General features: G+C 32.9%; 1 protein-coding gene across 4 annotated transcripts; it reads right to left on the bottom strand.

Moving 5' to 3' along the window:
* Positions 1–174: 174 nt before the first annotated feature.
* On the bottom strand, positions 175–21,260 carry LOC123708183 (glycerol-3-phosphate dehydrogenase [NAD(+)], cytoplasmic). 4 transcript variants are annotated; one of them, XM_045658741.1, is made up of 10 exons: positions 21,010–21,260; positions 20,705–20,882; positions 19,722–19,862; positions 18,244–18,351; positions 17,089–17,235; positions 12,887–13,070; positions 11,400–11,553; positions 5,972–6,064; positions 1,177–1,221; positions 175–615 (listed from the first exon to the last, which is right to left on the bottom strand). In XM_045658741.1, the coding sequence occupies exons 1-9, from the start codon at positions 21,060–21,062 to the stop codon at positions 1,182–1,184; spliced, it is 1,098 nt and encodes a 365-aa protein (XP_045514697.1). In that variant the 5' UTR covers positions 21,063–21,260; the 3' UTR covers positions 175–615; positions 1,177–1,181. The 4 variants fall into 4 exon arrangements, with proteins under 4 accessions (XP_045514697.1, XP_045514725.1, XP_045514706.1 ...); XM_045658769.1 differs by lacking the exon at positions 1,177–1,221 and having other exon boundaries at positions 177–615; positions 21,010–21,259; XM_045658750.1 differs by lacking the exons at positions 175–615; positions 1,177–1,221 and adding an exon at positions 1,909–3,512 and having other exon boundaries at positions 21,010–21,259.
* Between the last annotated feature and the right edge of the window lie 39 nt (positions 21,261–21,299).

Genomic DNA, 21,299 nt, shown 5'->3' with positions numbered 1-21,299 from the left:
TAATTTATATTGTTTTGTACATACTTTATGTAATACGCTTTATTGAAGTAATATAAATAATCCGAATAATTACAGATATATGTTTGTTTCTCTTATCATTTTAGCAGATGCGTTCATTTATTTACCCTTTTTTTCTATTCGATATATATCATAATTATCGTTCGTAAGGAGTAAACTCCAATCGTGCGTCGTAGCTGACACACAAACACATTGTTTTTTTTTATGTTACAGGAACCTGATGTTAAGTGATAACCGCTGCCCATGGACACTCAATGCCAGAGGGTACGCCAGTGCCTTGCTGACCTTTCAAGAATTGGTACGCTCTTTTCTTGAAGGGGTCCTTCAAGTCGAATTGATTCGGAAATACTGCAGTGGGCACCTGGTTCCACAATCCACATAGCGGTGGTGCACGACAAAAATTGCTTTGAAAAACGCTCAGTCGTGGAACGGCGGACGTCCGATGAAGAATATCAGCTGCTGGAAGATGTTTCGCCCCTGCCTTGATGTTATATCGATCTAATATATGAGCATTTTTTTACTTCACTATAACAATCACACGTAAACTACAAACATACATTTCATGTAATGCTGATCGGCATCTCTTAAACTCTAACCCTGGAAATAAATACATGATTTTAAACGATTTGTTTGTTTATTTTAATGTTTAAAAACAGTTTAAAAATTACATGCATTGGAATGCATAAGTTATTCATGCTTTATAGAAAACAGGAAAACCATTCAGTACTTACCATTTTGACACAAATTATTCTACTCTATACACACAAGACACTTGTTAGGACATGAAAAAAATTGTGAACTATTTCCTATATCGAAACATACTAAGACAAATGTCAGACACAATTTTATCTAAACTATGTATAAATGCAAACCTAAGTCTATAGAAAAGTTTTTATTTTACTGAAAAAAGTTTTTATTTACTCAAAGATGATGATACCTTGTTTCAAGATATCAACCAGCTGGGCTTATGTGGTGGTATTTGCATACTTTAAAAACAATTATTATTTGTGCCTGTAAACACGAATACAAATCAAATTTGGCTTCCAATACGAAATACTAAAACGCCCTTACGTTTCAGCGCCTACATTTTTTTAAACTGAGTGTTGTTAACTAAGAGGCATATTTGAGCACATAGAACAACGCAGAAGCCTGTCTTACCTCAACTAACAAATGCAGCAATGAGATTTCCTAACAACTCGAATCCTGAAAATACTCAATATTGAGAATGTATTCGATACACAGTGTATCGAACACTTGTTGTCCGAGTAACACGAAATTTAACGGGTATAACAGCTTTTCTTAACTGACGTAACTCTATATTTTGATGGTTTTTCAACGATTCTCGTCAGCGAGAGACTGCCAATTTATGCCAACTCGATGTATACTCAGTTTGAGAGGTAATTTTAAGGACAAATTAAAAATACATTCAAGTCGTATAAAATAGCAGTTTTTTGATTTTGGAAATCCCCCAAGTTGGCATAACTGCATCGAGTTGACATATTTTTTTTTATATAATAATTTTATGGCCTGGTAACGAGACCTTTAAGCCAATCGAGTTGACATAATAACTCTATTGTCATATTGAAGTGTTGCCATATAAATTCAAGACTAACATAATTTTGATTAAATGAAATGGCAATGCACTCGCTTTATATCCGGTAAACATACATTATATGTATACTGTGCAATATTTTTTTTTAATTTTTTGTCATCCATGGGCTATGGTGATTAGTTTGTTTGATACTCGAAACTAAGATGTATTTTTGTTTCAATAAGACGATGTGTTAGAAAAAAAATGATTTGTTAGTAAATAATGATTGTTAAAGAAATAAAAAATGCATTTATTTAAAGTTTTATATAAATCATGCTTAACAAAAATGGTAGGATGAAATGATAAAATGCGTCTTCACTGTATCTCATCTTTTAGACATATATCTATGAGTAGGTAACAAAAAATCCTTAAAAAAAACTTAGCTACCGAAACCTTATCCCAATTTTTGCCTTTATATACTCACTATTATTAATAATTAAAGGACTATTGCGGTAAATTTTGCCACAACAAAAATCATTACTTATTTTTTTTAGATAATATAGTGGTTCATTGAAGACGCGTGTTAAAAAATACGGACCGAACTGTTGCCACGTGTTGTAATAGAACAAAATAAGTTAATAACTCACTTACCACGGAGAAGTAAGTCGTAAAAGTATATAAATAGCTTTGATTGTATATCATACAATCAAATTAAAGCTATTTTTGCTATTCGACGATTTAAACGTTATGTATTTAGTGTAAATACTTAAAAATATCTACATATATATGACAGTAATTTATCTAATTAGATTGAAGAGCAAATGAGGAAATTGTTTCCATGTACAAACAAAATTACAGACAACCGTACATTACGATGGCACATTTTGACGAATGTTTAGAACGTAATAATCTTTTACCACTTTATTCACGGAAATATTATATGTTTTAACTGTCGCATCAACTTTTATGATTATTTGGTAGAATTACAATCTAAACTAAAACTGGCTTTATGTTTGGTGCGATCCACGTGTTTTTCTATACAATAAAACCTTTTGCAAAAAATCAGAAAAATGTTTACATTTGTAGTACCTACAACACCCAAGCAAGTCAAATATGAGAAAACATTAAAACAGTCGTAATAGTGTTTTACGACTTTGTTAAAGCGAAATGACTATCAAGTTAATCGTTAACTCTTTTAAGTCATGTAGTTTCTGTCAAATTATGTTTACGATGTAATAAAAGGAGACGCATAAGTACTTTAATTATGACGGTGCAATTAGACATTAAAAAAAAAGATTTTTATATAAGAGGATAATGCTGCTGTTTCATCCGTAATTTATCGATTTATACGTTTTATGGCAATAGTCCTTTTTTACTAAATATACTCTATATTTTACTTCTTAAATATCACGAGATCTTTTTGTAAAAAAAAAATACCATTCGTAGCATAAGAGAAGTAATCTATTTATTTACTGTCCACAGACTCAACAAATCATCCACAATATTGCACTTTTAAAACTTACTTTGTATAAACAATGCACAAGGCACAAAAATATTATATGTCCAATATTATTATAAGTATTCTTCTAAAAAAAGATAGTTTCAAACTATACATACATAATTACTCGATTTGTATGTGTATTTCCTTTTCACGGCGGCTACTATGTATAATAATACACGAAATAATGAACAACACGTAGGCCCCGAGTCGTTACTTTAGTCAATAAAATATATCAATGTAACCATTAAACAATGTTAGTAAAAAATAAAATGACACTAATTTTGGCACTGACATTGTTGGCGCCATTACCTTTAGTGTCAAGGTTATTATGACATTAGAATTTTGGACCAATAGCAACTCGGGGCTTAATGACACAACAATGGAACTTGAAGTGAATGATAAAATGTCACTGTCACAAATAGCTTCAGTCGTCACAGAGAGCATTTTGGCGCCAACGGTTTCCTAAAATGTGAGTTAAATATTAAATGAATGTTCAATGATTTAAAATGTTATATAAGTAAAAATGAAACAAAAATACAATAAAAATATTTAATTAAAAAGCATTAGTCACAAATCATGCATATAAAGCAATGGCCATCAATGTAATTCGTTAGTAAATGCTTATATTCTTAGGTGCAAATCTGCAAATTGAATTATCGTTATACTATAGAAATAGAAGTAAAAATGTATTTAACATCAGTGTATGTATGTATAAATATATATTTTTATATACAGGTGTTGCAACGTCAAGTCGATGTGAAGGGTGATGATCTATGCCTACATTGGATTACCTCTATTTAGGGTTTCAATAATGCAGGTCTCTTATTTTCATCCTAGTCACTAATAGTCACTCATAATCTATGTTAGAGGGTTTATATTGATGACTTGTATGACCATAATTTTATTTATTTCTAGGATAAATGATATAACCATAAATTACTTTTCCCGGGATAAAATAAGGCATTTTTTTTTCTTTTTGTTTACACTTACAAAACCATTGTTATACCATTTTAGAATTGGGAATAAATGCGTCATATTTTTGTCACTAGTAATAACTGTAAGTTAACTAAACATTTTTTTTAAGGTTAACCATAAGGTATAGAGGTACTCAATTCCGACTTGACGTTGATTTATAGGAGGGTGTATATGGGATATTTTGGATAGGGTAACCTAACCTAACGTTATTATTATATCTACGATATGTCTGCATACTAATATACATACTTTTCGTTCGTCATATACTAAGCCTAAATTAAAGCAATTATTAAGTTTTTGACACATTTATTTACCTACGTTTATGATTAAGAGGCTAAAAAATCTATACTTTTAAGAGGGCTATATATCAATATTTTCATTACCAATCTGATTGTTTGTCTATTAAATCCTATAACTCAAACACCGTTGGCAATTATACTTATAATAAAAAATTAAATAAAATTACATTTCTCAACATGATTTAATTAAACTCTAAAGATAACAACATGTCTAGGATTAAAATGTTACTTACTTTCAATGTACTGTACTTATTTTAATGTACTTATTTTCAATAAAGATTGCGATTTTTTTCAATTAACATTTAAACTCTTTATTCATATAAATCAATAAATTTGTATTTGCGTAATATAAACAGAAAACTAAATAAATTTGATTTGTTTTACAAATTTGTAGTAGTTCGAGAGCTTGTTACGTTACGATACCTTGCAGAGGCGGAAGGGAGTTTGAACTAAGTGTTACGTAGCATTGTTTTTTAATACACTTATATTGTGTTTAGGTAAAAACAGTCCCTTATTGGTCATATATCATTTCTTTAGGGACAACAACGACGGTAACAAAGGTTAATGATAGACTTAAAATAAGACTAAGTTTTAAATGAACTCTGACAGTTGACAATAGAGCTGAACTCTATCCATAGACCAAATATTAAAATATATGAATGAAGAGGTTAGATTTTATACCTTTAATATATTCTATATTTAAAATTTACTTTAGCTTTACTGACGCAATACTTTCGCAATCATTATCAATATCTCTTATCTATGTCTACTTTAGATTACCCCCATTTCGGGTTCCAATAATGCAGGTGTCAGCAATACATCATTTACATGCTAATCACTAATAGTCACTCGTAATCTATGTTAAAGGGTTAATATTAATGACTTGTATGACCATAATTTTTATATTTCTAGGATAAAATATTAGAAATATTTTTAATGGTCATCCTAGTCATTCAAATTCGCACAAAATAAGTATATAAGTACTAGCACCCTGTATAAACATAATCTTGCTGTTATTTACAACTAGCTACCAGGCGGGCAATCTTTTATACCATAATTTAAACGGCATATATATTATAATAATTCAAAAATAACGGGAATTAACGTCTTAATACAAACATCACAACATTTAACTCAAATAAAATTGTATAAACTTCACAATCGTGATTTTTTTGTCGTCTCTCTACGACGTTATTAAAAATGTAATTTAATAAAGTAGACTTAGGCCTTAGGCCTAAGGCAAGCCGGTTTGGAACCTACGACGCCACTAGGCCAACACTGCTCAATCATCGTATTAGTCAGTAATTATCTGTTATTTAGTTCTTTTAATAATTCTCTATTAAATGAAATAATCTACTCTTGAGCTAGCCTTAGCTTATATAACAACAGAGCGCTGCTCATACAAAAATTATTTATATCTAATTTATTTCATCGCGTTCCAATTGTCGGCACAGATTATGTAAACAAAAATGTCAATTGTCAAATTGACGTAAATGATATGGAAAAATTGTAACCGCTCTAATCTTTGTATCGCTCTCGAATATTTAAATCAATTTCTATCCAAATAATATTTCTTATATGCTCTTCTCTAAATAATCTGTATCAAAGATTGCCCATTACTACGGTTAATTGCGAACGTGTGCTTACATGTGCTCGGGGTGGGACCGGATGCAATCAATGAAATCATTGGGCTTCAACTCGCCACGGCAGATACGGAAGACAGCTGTGAAGAGCGGGAACCTGAAACATAAAATCTTAGATCTTAGACAGATAAATTAGGTCCGAGCCTCAGATTTTTGGATCTGTTTCGTAATCATTTGTCTTATAGGCAAGTTGGTGATCAGCCTCCTGTGCTTGACACACGCTGTCGCCGGCAAGGTTTACTCTTGGGGTTTTCCTTCACCGTTCGAGTGAATGTTACATGCGCATATAGATTGATGCTCAGCCGTGGAACCTACGACCTCAGAGATGAGATTCGCCACGCCACTCAAATTTGCATGAACAATTAAAATTCTAAATAAGGAAGCCAGCCTTACGCTTTCAAGTAATCTTTTTCAGGAAATACATACGTCCTACCATGCGTAAACACGTCTTTTACGTGAGTTATTTAACGTAGTTCAGTTACATATATATATATACTTGTAAATAATTAAAAGCGTAAACAAAATAAATGTAAATAATATCACAGACTTGAAGTTATGAGCCCTTTAGTTTTTGCCACTCTCATAAATTGTATTTTAAAATTCTCGTTTCCGATAACTCCAATAACATAAGTGTCTGTGTGTAACTCTTCAATAAGTCAAGTTATCTTTTTCTTAACCTAGCGTCGCAACCAGCTACCCCTAATACTATCTTAGTTATAATTATTAAAGCCAGTTGTTACACAGATTTAAACAAGGTGTTCCATTTAACATAAATCTGCACATATCTTTAACAACCGCCACTGAACTAACTCGTGTAAATTATCATTTTAAATTACACAAATATATACCATTTAAAGGTGTTTAATGATAATCTTATTAACACTACTTTTCAAATATTCAGAATTTACTTATCCAAGCAAATAATATATTAAAATATGTAAGCAGTGCTTAAAGCTGTTGAATTATAATAAATGTGAATTTATTCCATCTTATTCTGTAGATCTTGGATCTAGCGCGCCTCTCAAATCGAAACAGTAACTACATGGAGAGGCCCACCAGGCAAACGCTACTCAGGCAGACGGGATGACATCAAAAAAATCTCAGGTCCTTAATGGATCCAAATAGCTCGGGATAGAGAAAGATGGCAAGCCTTGGGTCTTTACCGGAGAGGGTTGCTAGTATACTGATAAAGATATTTACTAACACAGGATAATAAGTGTATCATGAAATAACTTAAGTCCTAAAATATTAAAAAAATCTACTGATTTGGCCCCCATCAACTATCCTGTACTCAGACCTCAAGAGAATGCTCACTGAAAAGAAATTTTACGCAGATGAAGAGGTAATCGCCGAAAGTGAAGCCAATTTTAAGGCTTAAGATAAATCGTAATATAGGCATATTGTATAATCAAATCAAATTCTATCAAAAACTCCGATCAACTCCTCTGAACACTCTCCGTGGTAAATGCGATAGAAGATGCAGAGAGACACCACATCTTTACGCAAAGCGGAGGGATCGAGCCGTACGGAAAGTACCTGGTCGTTGACTCGCTCTTCGTTGAATACGGTCAATTTTATATATATTAAGACTGCAATATCTAATTATTTTCGCTTCTCAAATGGAATATATGTCTTCAGTGATCAAGGTTAGGTTTGATGAATCTGTAATAAACAACCTTCCACTATTAAGTGTCGGTTAAAAATGACAATGACATCTCAAACCATTGACCTTACTGTCAGTGGATGCACGCCAGCTCTATTTTTGAATCTTGATCAATTTTATTTATATATAAGCGACATTCAATTATAACGTTATAGTGTAAAAGTATATATATTCTGCGCTAGAACTTTTTTTAAATACTTTTTAATACAATGTTGACATAAACACACACACAAAAACCGCAGATCCAGGACGTACTGCAGAAGGGACAGATCGAAAGTAGCTATACCCGACGAGTATGCATTGGGAATGTGATGAAGGTGGACGTTTTCAGCAACTCCATGAAGAGCTTTCGCCGATTATTTTATTATGTATTTAGTGTATATTCGTGGACGCTTGGCGGACCCATATGCGGGCTTCTTCAAAAGAACGAAAGAAGAAGAGTCCCCTTGTGTGCTGCGTAGGGAATGCAATCCCGGGATCTCGATCTAGCGAGATCCCGTGTAAGTTTTCGGGATCAATCCCGAAGCATAATATGACGAGATCCCGTTCGAGATTGACGGGATTGGGCTGCAATGGTCAGTGATTCTACACACATCCGCTCGGGACGCTTCACGCGACATTGAACAATACATAGGGTACATTGCATTGGACATTAGATGCCGGTTAGCAGATAGCACTCTTGAGACACTTTAGAAGATACCCTTTTTTTAGAAGTTACTTTCAAAATCACCCGAATTTCAATCACTTTTTAATCTCCTTGAGCTATACCTTTACTTTTGTTTTGATTATGTTCATGTAACTAAAATTGTTAGTTGTTTAGTTAGTAATATTAAAGGATAAAGGCTTTTGTTTTCTTTCAAATAATATTTTATTTTAACTAACCTCACCATCACAAACATGCAGTTTTCATCGTATTCAGTCATGTGATTTTTTTTCAAACTATACGAGATCCCGAAAATTTCGGGATCAATCCCGCGGGATCTCGAGTCGGGATTGCATTCCCTAGTGCTGCGATATTGCGGGCTACTCGATTGTTAGCCAGTTGCATGGATCTGTTTAGCGCTGCGCCATCTCAAGTTCTCGTGTTATTTTCCCATCTGTCTTTTCTACAATATACTTTAATAAGTATCTGACTATCGTCCTTGTAACATGAGTGCTGTTTGAGAGTGAGAATGACGCAAGAGAAAACTGGATAGTCATAGATAATTAATAATTTTATAGCCATTCACAATCTACTAAATTAGTTTTTTAACAACCATTGTAACCAAACAATCCGGCAGTGCACCAGTGCCTAGGACTTAGGGACGTTAGGACACGACATCGACAGTCGTTACTAGTCGTACTGTCTACGAAAACTAACCTTTTGTAACGGGCACAGATGATGGAAATAATTAACGATCTGCATAGATTTACAGACGTTTTAATTGTCCGTTAAGTGAACTGACAAAATGTTTGCTTCATGTCAGTTCCTGTACCAGTATGTTGGAAACAGTCTTTTTGTCAATATTGCAATCTATTCCTGTTAATGTTGTGTATGTGATTTCAATGTAATCTGTAATGGTAACGTGTTTCAATGAGACATCTCGAAAAATAATTTTATATTTGACACATACATACCGAAAAAAAACAACTGAGCAATCAACTTCCAAATATGTTACTGTAGATAAACATTTACACGATAGCGAACTTGCCAACTATTCAATGAATAAAATTAGACTTTGCACGGGGCTCGCGTAACTATGTTTTAATGTTATGTAGCTAAATACTTTTAAAAGAGCATACTTTTTTTTCACTACGGCCAAAGTAAAGGGTTACATGGCGTCGGTTTTCTATTATTTTGATAGTTTTATAGCAATCATATTTTAATCAATTATTCAAGCATATTCTCCTACTAGCGTCACCAATGATACAGGTACACCACGTTGTTGTACGACCAACTCCAACATGCTATTGATCAAAGCAAAAAAATCTCTATTCTGATAAGAGACTTCAACGCTTGTATTGGTCAGCAGCAAAAAATTAAGAACGCATTATAAGTAATTATTGTTATCTTAAAACAGAGATGGAGCCAATTGGAGGAGGCATATACTCAATAAGAGGTCCTTGAAAAAAAAATGTATATATAATATGTGTGTGTATATTTTGTAAATTTTTCAAGGAATAAATGAGGCTTAATAATCTAAATACTTTTAATTTCAATTTTAAGCTTTATTTAATAATCTGTGTCGCGTGGTCACACGTCCCTACAAACATTGTAATAAAAAAAAACTGAACAAGAGCAACGTTGGGTTTACAACTAACTCCTAAGCGTAATTAAAGATTTATATAAATTATCAATAAAGCCTTTTATAAATGTGACGATTACTTAAATTATCCTTGGGATTGATTTGCTCCAGTTCAAACAAATGAATCAAAACTTGGCGATAACAATGAGTGGTGAAGAGTTTATTGCCCGCTCTACATGTTTGACTTGCAAAATAATAGTAAATGTAAATTTAGAATCAATTATGTATGTATTATAAAAATTAAATTTAGAACAGAAAAGAAGTTCTTTTCCGTTGACGTTCATAAGTATACTTGGTTACCCATTTGGATTAAGTTATTTTTAGTTTGAGTTGGAGCCAGCTCCCATTTCACCCCCTAATTTGAGAACTGGCTGTTAATTTAGAAGCATTTTATATTGACGGTCAAGACGTTGATGCGAGGCTGTTCGTATTCATTGACTATTATCAGAAATACTGTGGTAAATTGTATATATTAAATTATAATTTATTTATTTATTTTATAAATGATCTTCATATAAAGGAACACAAACTGTACACAGTTTTTTTCTGTCCACCAGACGTCGAACATATTTAAATCATTAACATATATAACTAAGGCCAGTGACATATAAACTATAACATTATAACAATCAAATCATAAACCAATTGAAACATTGACGCGCCAAAGATAGCCGCATGCAAGCAACCAGTACTTGACGAGAATTTCCTATATTCGAATATGTTTTAATGACGTATATAGCATAATCTTTGTTATGCATAATTTATAATTGTTTGACTTATGTAGTATTTTCTAATTTAAATTTAATATTGTTTGTTTGTTAAGAAGTGTAGCTGGTATCGAGTTTATTAAATTTGGAATAATGTAATCTAATGTTTTTTTCCATATAAATTATTGTATTTGGGTAATGGAAATTCGTTTTTTTAATTTTCTACGTGTTGAGTAGTGATAGTGAGTTTTAATTGTTTTGAGGTAATTTTCTGTACAGTAGTTTTCATTTAATAATCCTAGTTGCACTTTCTCTTGTATAGGTATAATGTTGAATTTGATTGGTAAATGACGTAATATTATATGATATAGCAGAATGAACTATATAATATAGTTACGTATAATCAAACTATCATACAAATACATGTACGAAGTGTGGCGTAATGAATGGGTAGTGGCGGTTCAGAAAAAATTGTATGTATTTTTGAAAAATTTAAACACCATATAAACATCACATTAGTTTCATTTGATAGCGCATCTATTATCTATGCTATATCATTTGGAGTTTTGTCACGAGAAAGAGTGGTAAAGAATGTACTTATTTTTAATTATCGTTAATGTCAAATATCTAGAAACCCAAGATAGTTAACTTAACATAAAATATATATTTCTGAACCGTCACAACGTCCTCTACCCGCAGTAAGGTATTGAAAAAATACCTACATTACTCAAAGATAATGTGGGTATCTAAAATTCAAACAATGTTAAATGATCTTACTTATTCTCCATATTCTTGTTGGCAAGCATGTGGTTAACCTCCTCAGCGGTGATGGGACCCTGCAACTTCTGTCCATTAAGCATTTCGTCTTCGAGCTCCTTGATCGATCGGCCGGTCTTCACAAACGCTTCAGCTACACGACGATTTCTGCCACCTATCATATTATAAATAATTTATTTAAAATTTCCAACAAGTTTTTTTGAAGGCAAGCAAATAATAATGCTTTAAAAGTATTTATTATAAAACATATGGTCGGTAAAATGGAAAAGAGTTCCAGTTTCATAGATTCGCGCTAATCCATGCAAAATCAATCATCTTCGGACATTGTACATAAAATTCAAATTGGGTTTCGTCAATAATGACGTAGTGTTCACGCTTCATACTAATGATTTTCATTAAAGACAGTCCACATATAGAAAATCTATGAAGTTGTTTAATCACAAGATACGTTTTGTACCAGAATGCCTACTTCGTTGCTCCCGTTATATTTCATTATTGTAACACGATTACTACTACAAGAAAATACAAACACTTTTTTAGTTATAGAGGATTATGTTTAAAAGGTGTATTAAGAATATCCACCCAAAAACCTGCATCATTAGCACACCTACATACACACACAGCTCAAATAAGTTTTACTCAGTTAAATCTATTAATGTATTCAATATTTTTTATTGATCTTTTCCTTTCATAACCTTTTTGTATATATTATGAATTCCATCTTTAATATAATTGTTTTTAGTCATATATTATATGTTAACTGTAGGATTACAAAATAAATAAATAAATATTAGGTACATATACCGGCAAACTTCTTGAGCATTAAACAAGGGAGTGGGGGAAAGTTTGCGCAGCGCGGAATGCAAACGTCAACTGATTTCCCAATCACGCGATCGACACGTCACTCACCCGCCGTCCCCTTCACCCCTCCAAGTGATACCTAAAACTCGCTTCTGCGCAGGCAAGGACATTTGTTCAAGATGTTTGCCGGTATCTGTACTAACATGTTACTTAATATGAAATAAAAAAGGCTTTAATATTATATTCAGACCGTGACTATACTTACCAGTAGTAACAATTAAATTTTTTAAATATTAAATTGTCGTTTTCAGTTTTCTTTTTTCATTAATTCATGTACTGTTTCTCTTTCATACATTTTGTTTATCAATGTAATCTGATTTGGATGTGTATATTGTCTAAGTGTTTTCAAATATAAGCCTTATTTATTACCGAAATACATACATTATCCTCACAGACTATGCCAATGTCGAGAAAAATAAAATGTAATACAGTATATAATATTAAACACATAAGATACACAATATTGCTACCATTAATTCACTCTGCGAGTATATATATACAGTCGGAGCCAGCATTCAGTAGGCGCAACGTCTTTGATAACGGGGATCTGTGAAACAGTGCTTCTGGCCCAAGGGCCACATATACTTACTTATACATAAATAAAGAACTTATGCAATTTTACTCACCATAACAGGTAGTAATAAGATCGGCTACACCGCATGACTCGAAGAAGGTGCTAAGTTTGCTGCCCGGGTAGAACACATCGACGAATTTGATCATCTCCATCAATCCAAGTCTGATGACCGCCGCTTTCGTGTTGTCGCCGAACCCTAAACCATCCACGAAGCCAGCACCAACAGCCACTATATTCTGAAAGTACATTAATTTAATTCATCTTTTAGGTTTGCTAGACACTTCCCGGTCCTCAAAAATTTACTACAAATTAGCCATAAACGTCCAAAAACATCATAGAAGCTGTCGTGATTCCGTCATACCGTCTAGACATGCTCACATGATAACCATGTAAACAAATTTCTCTAGCATTACCAACGTGCGTGCTTATAATCGAAGTGATAATATAATCAAATTTAACTATTAAAATGTCAGGCGTAATACATCAGGCCATTTGTTTTTGCTTTACGCAAACGCCTTAAAACAGCAATGGGTAGTCCATCTTAATATGTGGACTACAGGACTACTTGACTGATTCCTCTGCGCAAAAACCTCTGCACAAGGGAAGGTACTGTCGTATAATTGTCTCTATCATTATATTGATTGGTTCTTTTAAACCTAACTGGTGTTTGGTGACAATTTTGCATGTGTAGGACGTAATTTGATCCTACAACTGTATAAAGGTACTGACTATAACATTACGGTCGAATAACATACATATTACATAACGTTATTTACATATTAGTGTCTAGAAACATAAGGAATATTTAACCTTTTAAAATGACGAATTATTGTTTAGTGACACAAGATTTTTAAATCTGAATATCCATTGATAACTTTCAAATATTTGATTAAATTATAAATGTATACTACAAAAAATGCTTTTGTTCATTATAACAATGCACTATGTGTAAGATTTGGGAACCCTTTTAAATAAAAATACCTCTAATAGATTAATTCACCACATCATTTAGTCAATTACAATTTAGATTTCTTTAGTTTTTTCAAAATAATATTGGTTCAAGGCAAGTTCAAGGCGTTAAAATTTGAAGAATTTTAATGTAAATAATAATTACATTAAAATTCTTCAAATTTTAACGTTACTTATGTTTTACGGTCCGATTTTTTTATATACGAAACTGGACAGACCTTTGGCCACAACCCACCCGATGTTAAGTGAGATGTGGCCTATTGGAGGACACGCCTTTCCGGGAGATTACCGCAGCTTACTATTTAGGAAAGATAGAAGGTAACTAGAACCTCCTCGCCTTTCCTGTTTTTATAAGAAACGACGAACCGACGACGACGAACGACGAACGTATATCTGGGGATGTCAACAACTCCAGTGTACTCTTCTAGATGAACTTAATACAAAAGGGGAAATTAATTTACTATTTAACGGTGATTGTTGACGCCATATAACATTCTGCTGGAGACAATTGATCAAAGATTATTATTATTGTTACTTTGGTTAATAATTGAGATTCCTTCTATTACTTCTAATATTTAATTTGAATTGTTTTATAATTTAGAATCTTTTTTTAACGAATAAAAATATGAATATTGTTACGACCAATTAGAGCCAAGGAAATGCCTCGAAGGCGCCATCTTGACTTTGGTCAGTACGTTCAGGGAACGCAGTATAGTCTGATGGAGTATTCAGGTAAACATTGTGGTGATGAGACGTTAGACCGAGTTGGGTCTATGTGAATTGTGTTTGAGTCGATTGTGATTAAAAGTCAGATCGTTGCCTTGAAACCGCTGCTCGTTATTATTAAAGTGTTATTTGTAATGTTAAAAGTAATCAATCTAAATTAAATACTGTATGTTAATTTTCATGTCATGATTATAAAGATTGAACTTTACTCCTATGACGCCCACTAATCGCCCGCTATGACGATGTACATATTGTGAAGATATATCTCTCCAGACATATATTTAACTAATCATAACGCGAATAGCGAATTTCTTATCATACACGGTAAATATCAGTTTATTAACTGACTGCTCGGTTGTGACTGGTTCGGTTCAAAGAAATTGAATATAAACAGCCAATGGCGCAACTTTTAGGTATGGGCTTAGATTCCTGTTTCTATTTCATGATTACGAATTTTAATAAGTTTTGTATCTAAGGCCCAGGCGAGAAACAAACCTACGACAGGGATGAGAGTCACACGTCAAAGCCACTAGACCAACAGTGCTCTTACAGATTTCTTTTTAAATATAGGATTATTAAAATTTATTTTTGAAATAATAAATAAACAAACAACAAAAATCTATTAGGACATTCCTCTAAAAGTAGCGTTTCCCAACTTGAGGCCAATGGTAGCAAGGCAATTGTTAACGGGGTCTATTAGAAAATTTATTTGTTAATTTAATTTCAGCTTTTAATGATGTTTGAAAATTTACTTTCTGTATTTCGTTAACAATTTCCTGGTAATTTCTTTCTAAAAGATATCATTTAAGTTTCTTAACTATTCCATTTATTAATAATACAAATTATGAATGTTACATAAGTAGTTAAGAAATGATAAGGTGGCACAAGGTTAATAAACACTGCTCTACCAAGACATGTCCTTAGATCAGTAGAACAATCCAATTATAGGAATTATAATTAATTACTATTCTTGATAATTAGCAGTAAAGATAATAGTATAAAGATTAGCGTAAGGTATTATCATGTAGCTGAATTATTTATAGTTAATTTTGTAGTACTGCAGGTATGGTAAAATTTTCGTGAGAGTCCTCTAGAAGTCTCGTGGTAGAAGCCACAGACCGCGGGAAGATATTGTTCAGCCTTATAAACTAACGTAACAACTAAAAATAAAACCCAAAAATATACATGAATTGTGTAAAGGTGTGTGTTAAACGTGTGTGAAAAATTATTTATATAGAACAGTGGGGAAACGGGCAGGAGGCTCGTCTGATGTTAAGGGATACCGACGCCCATGGACACTCAATGCCAGAGGGCTCGCGAGTCAGTGGCAGCTGGTTGGTTGGTGCGCGGAAAAAACTGCCTTAAATAACACTCAGTAGTGGAACGACGGTCGAGGTGATACGGGTTTTTGTATTCTGCCTCAACGTTCGATGATGAAACTAAGCTGTAGGTATTAATCGGAACAAGTCCTCAGAACATGTTAAATGCGGTATAAGATGCAGAGATCCCACAGCTCTATGCAACGCCCAGGGATCAAGCCTCTCAGAAAGTGACTGGTCATCCACGATTCGAGTATCGAAGGAGCTGGTACTGGGGAGCTCCCGCCCAGAGGTGAGACTTTATGTGGGGCCGAATTTACGCTTTATAGACATGCAAGCAGTGGCCCGAGAGCCCCGCCTCGCCATGTCTCAATTTAAAACATTGATCGTTCACATAATGTTTGTGCCGCGAAACACTATATTCTCCTTAGCTCATGCGAACTTCAGGCACACGTTTCTCTAGTCACTAGATCTCGGGGTAGGATTATGAATATTGCTATTTAACGTCCAGTTAATTAAAACAAAATTGCAACAAAATCTGTTCGATGGAATAACATATTGCCATGTAATAATTACAGTGTACAGGATATTAGTATCGATAAGAAACTAATAATATTTATCTGGGATAACATTTATCTAGAGTGGATAACTGATAATAAGTATTAAAGCGATCCCTTCACTTCAGCACTTTTAGTTGCTTAATGAGTCCCAGCGCGGGAAAAAATTCGCGGCAAGCGTTTTATGTCACAGAATAAAATAATAGCAACATATGTGACACTTGTTTTGTTTTTCGCCAACTGGCCAGGCTTTAGTCTTTCGACCATACTACATAGTCTACCGGATCTCATATAACAATATTCGACGAAGTAGACCACAAATCTAATTTTAAAAGATTTATTTATAAAACAGAAGCCAAACCGATAGGCAACTCACCTGCTAGGTCTGTCGATCGTGTGTACAAGCTTAGTACAGTTAGTATTACCGTAAATTTATATTAAACTTTACTAAGAAGACACTTGATGCTGTTCTTAAAACTTTGTAAATATTATTTTTTATTACTGTTTTATTTCATTAGGGTTGTCATAAGATCTAGAAGAGATCGCTACAGACACAGCGATAGTACCGCCGATAACACATAAGTTTCTGGTATTATTCAAATTGTAATATATGACAAGGATAATATATTTGCGCTCCGTTAAGAGTTACATATACATACAACAATAAAAAAGTAATTGCATACCTTCAGAGCACCGCAGATTTCAACAGCATCTTCATCATCAACGACCACCACCCTGAAGTACTCTGTCTGGATGATGTCCCTCATCAGCGGGGCCAGCATTACATCACGACAACCAATGGTTGTTTCGCAGAACTTTTCTTCTGCTACCTGTATTTGATTTTCACGTTAATTTGCGAGCATATATCTGAGCTCTTAGGAATAATGTCTAAGACCGGACAGTAGAATGAACACTTTACGTCACGTCAAGAACTACGTACGTATAATTAATTTTAGGTTTTAGGAACGCATCGACATTTTATATTTTTCGATACGGAATAGATTTATCCTCTGATGGAGCATCGTCATTGCTTCCGACATTGTGGTAGATTAAGACACCGCAGCTTCCATACAGCTTGGTGAATGGCGGCAGACACCTCAGTGCGTAAGTTTTGGGACACTTGCTCAAACCAGGATATTTGGTCCCTTTCAGTGACATTATTACTTTTCTAGAATATATTTATGTCACTAGACCCAATTGTCAACATAAATTGATCTAAAGTCAAACATATCCACCTCATGCGAGATATATTTTAACTCCGAGTTACCGGCCCTAAATAATCTCGTTAAACGAAACACACGGCCAAGGTGAAACGTTATAAATAGAAACAGACTAACGAAGGTAAAGGTTTGCTGTGCGAATTTAAAAGTTAGAAAAAAATATTTAATGTATTGTATCAAATAAGATATATTAGAAACTGTAGTAAGTCACGGATTTTCGTAACCGAAGGACCAATTTCGAAAGTGTGTAGCGTATAGCATTTGCACTACACTCAAACGGATAATACTACGCTTTTGTAAGAAAAATGAGTGTGTGTAAAAAAAATATGATCATATTTATAGAGAAAAATGGAATTTGAGTTAAAATGTCTATCACCGTTGGACGACAATATAAATTTATTACATCTATAAACTGTGTTAGAAGTTATTAAGAAAATTTTAATAATTGCAAATACATATAAACATTATTTATATGTGTGTAATCAAAATATGGACAAACATACACACTTGGAAGCTTAAAAATATCAAACTCAAATATTTTCTATTTGCAGAAATATCATATTCATCAAACTGATAACCACCATTTTCTAAAGTCGTATTATATAAAATTTATCATACCTCTGACGCAATGTTGGCACCCATGAGTACCGCGCAAGGAATCTTCAAACATCTTGTAATGATATGCGAAATCAAGTCAATACCGCCACCTTCAGCGATGTCGAAGCCCTGCCAAATTATATTATCTAACAGTTCTCGCCTGTGATATAACAATAAAGGCTAAGCTATTTTAGGACAATTATAAGGAGACTCTAAAGCAGTATTAGCCTAAGAGTCAGATTGTTGTAATGGCTTGAGTTCGAATCACAGGAAATTTTCGTGATAGGAACAGCGTGTAGAACAAAGAAAATCTACGCGTGTTAGGCTCCACTAACTCCTTAAGAATAATTATGAATGAAACAGATGCAGTCATGTGTGTCCATCGGAAGACGATATGTACCGTCATTTAGTAAACGCACTTTTATTGATTTGTTTTAAAGTGAATATTACAATGTTATGTCGTATTCAAAGGCTGTGGCCGGGGACCGAAACAGAAAGGAACCATTCAATTTTGGACAATTATTGCCATCTTCTGACAAATTAACTTTAGACATTGACGTAATTGAGAGGCCCATAAAAAAGTCAAAATTTAAAATTCATTTAAATCGGATGTAAGCTAGAACGCAAGACACAAAAGAATAAGATTCCACTTCGGTGCATATTAAAAAGGCGTAAATACGAAGAAATAATGAAAGATTCTTCTAACAGTGCACATGAGCTCAGATCTCGCCTACCGTCCGACCCTACCGCATTGGCACCACGTGTGACCAATTTACACGATGCCCACTTCCCTATGCAGAGCGGATGGTAATTGTGATATATAATTAACGTAATTATCAAACCATTAACATTGTAAATCGATTTTCTCTAATCTAGTTGTAATAAAATGTACGTTTTACTTAACGATAAGAGATAAATAGAAAACAATTTTTTTCGTAATTATTTTTACACCAAGGTCAATAAAACGTAATTTAAATTATGGTTAGTATAAAACTTTTAAAATATGTAAAATATTATTATATGATTGTTAAAAACTATACCTTAATTTAATCAGAATGATATGAATGCGAAATTATTACAATGTACATAACTCGAGTCACTAAATATAGATTTAAGATTATAATTATGTAAGTTTTTTTTAAGGAAGAATATTTTTTCGCGTTTTAACAACGTAATATATGCGGTACATGTATTCCAAGGTCACATATGCTCATATTGTTGACGCCAAGTCATATGTTCACACTATAAATATATGTTACGGCTCATGTCCGATACTCGCTTTTTTCAATGCCATCGACATTTTATCGCCACATTAACATAACAATTGAAACATTGTAGCGGTACATAAAGATTAAAAAGCATTTCTTTTTTAAAATAATCTCACACTGTTTGACATTTTAAAACCTAACCCGAAGATTGTATTTATAATCATATTATAAAACTCTGTGTTAATTGACGTCAGTGATAGGGTCAATCATTAAATAGGTATTTAATCTTACCTTGATAAGTGATAATGCAGCTGCTGTGGGCTTAATTTGGCCAAGAAGTGTAGAACATAGTGTTCTCACAAACTGATGCGGCACAACAAATATCAGGAGATCAGCATCTTTAGCTGCTGTCACTAGATCTGGTACAGCAACCTATAAATAAGTATATTTCTCTGTAAATGCATTTAAATACCGGGATATCTAAAAGCTGTATAGTGGAGTTTGTCATGTAATTTTTGTAGTAGTCTTCAGTAGGCTCTACTCTTTATGAGTGTAAATGCAATTCTAAGATTACCTAGATTTATTATGTCTGGTTTAAACTCTATTTAATAAAACCAGTAAATTGAATGATGGCTTTGATGATTGTTTAATTTTCAACAATCACAATTGTAGTTAGTACAAATTGTGGAAATCAGAAATAATTAACTTTATCACAGATTATATGTTATAATATTCAGCAATAGAGCTTTTATTTAACAACTGAAACAGATATGTACATCCAACACACATGAAATTAGTTAATAATAGACATATTTTTTACAGTAAAAATGTATTGAATTATAAGTATTGACAACATAAAATGTTCCAAGTGAAAGTTAAAGACTGGAGTTTATCTTAATGGATGTAACCTCTAGATAAGTGTCATCCAACAATTATAATAATTTTTACTAAATTTAACTAAATTTAAAAAAATGCAATTTAATTATACAACTACATAAAATGTATAACTATAGATTAAAGTTAAGCTTACTTTATTTCTTTTAAGTCTTAAAAGTAATTACAAAGATTCAAAAATATTGAATTATTATAAAGGAAATTGTAATATATATAGAAATCTCAAGTTTAATATAAGGGGCAGGTTGTGTTAAGGCCTTGCTGCATCTATTGCCTCATTTAAATAAAAAGATAATTGTTTTAGTTTGAAAGAGGCAAAATTCTGCCTACCTAATTTACTTACAGATAATGAAAAAACTATTACTTAAACATATACTTACTACATTCTCTGGTAATTTATGACCTGGAAGGTATTTGACATTTTCATGTGTTTCATTAATAATTTCTGTCAACTTCTTGCCTTCAATCATCTCTTCATACACCCACATTGTGACTCTGTCTTCAAAATTTGAAAGGCGCGCTGCATTTCTACCAACGATTTTTGCTATCGCAGATCCCCTAGAAATTTTTTTTTTAAATATATAGTAACTTTATATAATTATTTATTACAAAACACTCAGCAAACGTTATGTCATCATATTAAAGTTATATTAACCAAGAAACCAATATTATTAATAAGCCTTACCAGTTACCCGAACCCACAATGCACACACGATTTTTTATTTGTTTCTCAGCCATGATATTTATTTACAATTTAAAACTCACTCGCGTTTATGTTATTTAACACATACAAGCGGGTATAAGGACTGCGATAATCGTAGTGCAGTGTTTTATGTAATAATAATTACTCGACTTATGGCCTAGTGGCGACCGCAGTTTATTAAAGCAAAATTATCACTTTTATCACTCTGTTATCAGGCAGCAGTCATCAGTCATTCATAGTCTTGCAACAAGCCAGTAATATGACTATTGACA

This window comes from Pieris brassicae, chromosome 1, assembly GCF_905147105.1.
Source record: "Pieris brassicae chromosome 1, ilPieBrab1.1, whole genome shotgun sequence".
In the NCBI taxonomy this organism is placed as follows: Eukaryota; Metazoa; Arthropoda; class Insecta; order Lepidoptera; family Pieridae; genus Pieris; species Pieris brassicae.
This window is presented reverse-complemented; position numbering and strand designations above follow the sequence as displayed.

Excerpts from the sequence above, each read along its gene's own strand:
- LOC123708183 (XM_045658741.1), bottom strand. The coding sequence starts at position 21,062 with ATGGCTGAGAAACAAATAAAAAATCGTGTGTGCATTGTGGGTTCGGGT. Across the intron at positions 17,236-18,243 it reads GTGCCAACATTGCGTCAGAG|GTAGCAGAAGAAAAGTTCTG; the intron begins GTATGATAAATT and ends AATCAAATACAG. Across the intron at positions 11,554-12,886 it reads TCTTATTACTACCTGTTATG|GTGGCAGAAATCGTCGTGTA; the intron begins GTGAGTAAAATT and ends ATAATATGATAG.